Source organism: Monoraphidium neglectum (assembly GCF_000611645.1).
Source record: "Monoraphidium neglectum strain SAG 48.87 unplaced genomic scaffold scaffold03360, whole genome shotgun sequence".
Lineage (NCBI taxonomy): Eukaryota > Viridiplantae > Chlorophyta > Chlorophyceae > Sphaeropleales > Selenastraceae > Monoraphidium > Monoraphidium neglectum.
In genome coordinates, this window is record NW_014010268.1 from 1 (window position 1) to 1,307 (window position 1,307).

Below are 1,307 nucleotides of genomic sequence, written 5' to 3' on the forward strand. Positions count from 1 at the left end.
GCTTTGGGGGGAAGGGAGGGGGATCAGGGGTGCACCGCCCGGAGCGTCGTGCGCGCCCGTGGTCATCCGAGCCGCAGGGATGCGCCTGTGCTGGAATCAGGGAACACCCCAAGGCAGAGCGGGCGCCTTGGAAAACGACCCTTACGACAGCAAGCAGCACACAGGCACCAGGCCCGACCCCACGCCCCAGAAACTCGGCTCGGCCCCTGTGCCCGCCCACCTTCCGCAGCTTGCTCTCCCGCGCCTTCGACGCCTCCTGCAGCCGCTTCTCCAGGCTCTCCAGCTCGCGCCCCAGCTCGGATATGATGCGCTCGACCTCCTTCTTGGAGGACGCCGGCAGCGGAAGCCCAGCGGGCAGGCGGCGGCCGCCGCGGGCGCCGCCGCCGTTGAGGCGGTCCCAGAGGCCTTTCAGGTAGGTGCCGCTCTCACGCACCACCTGAGGGGGCGCGTGGAAGAGTGTGTGTGTGTGTGTGGTGTGTGTGAGTGAGCAAGTGCGTGTGAGAGGACGCGCGTGTAAACGTGTGTGCGTGTATGTGTGTGTGCGAGTTGGTAAGCAAGGGCTTGCATGCGTGCGTGCGTGTGTGTTTGGTGGGAGGGAGGGGCTGACAGAGTAGTGAAGGGAACAGGGTTGTCTGTTGTGTGCGGGGAGCCATGTTTGCGGGCATTGTGGTGGGCCAAGCGCGACGTGTCAGGCACCGCGGCGGCACAGTAAGAGCGATTTGCTGCAGTGCTCCACAACTCCCCCCACTCCCACATGTTCACACTTGCCGGCCGCGCCCATCCGCTCACCCCCTCTCCGCTCCCGTGTCCCTTTGCCCCGCCCTTGCTGCCCTGCCCCCTTGACCCCCGCCTCCCCGCCCCTCCTTCCATCGTGACGCGTCGCATCGTCCATCCAACCCATTGCCGCCCAATGGACGACGCAGGCTGGGTACACAGCTGCCCTTCTCAACCCCCCACCTAAAAAACGCCGTGCCAATGCAATCAGCCCCCGCCCACCTCCACAACGTCCTTCTCCTGGGCCCGCTGCAGCGCCGGCTTGATGCGGTTGGCAACAAACTTTTCGGCCACCTTCTCCGCCTGCAGATCGAGGCGTTAAGCAGCGGGGCACCGGGCCCGTCAGCGAAACGCCAGGCAGGCTGCGCATTAAGCTGCTACAAGCTGAGGATTGAAGCAAATGCGGAGACAGCTGCACCCCGAGGCGCCCGCATGCCTGTGCGGAACATCAGCTGCACGACGCCCCACGGCGAGAGTGCGAGGCGGGAGCGGGCCGGGCCGCGCACCTTTGTGAGCCGCTCCGCCGCCGCCCC

At 66.6% G+C, this 1,307-nt stretch overlaps 1 protein-coding gene across 1 annotated transcript in view; it reads right to left on the reverse strand.

Moving 5' to 3' along the window:
* Positions 1–96: 96 nt before the first annotated feature.
* MNEG_12659 (hypothetical protein) overlaps positions 97–1,307 on the reverse strand; it is a gene marked incomplete at both ends in the record, with an annotated part of 6,883 nt that continues 5,672 nt past the window's right edge. The window contains 3 exons of the mRNA XM_014038869.1: positions 97–126; positions 221–436; positions 997–1,077. Coding sequence (XP_013894323.1) covers positions 97–126; positions 221–436; positions 997–1,077 — 327 coding nt within the window. The remainder of the gene's footprint in view (positions 127–220; positions 437–996; positions 1,078–1,307) is intronic.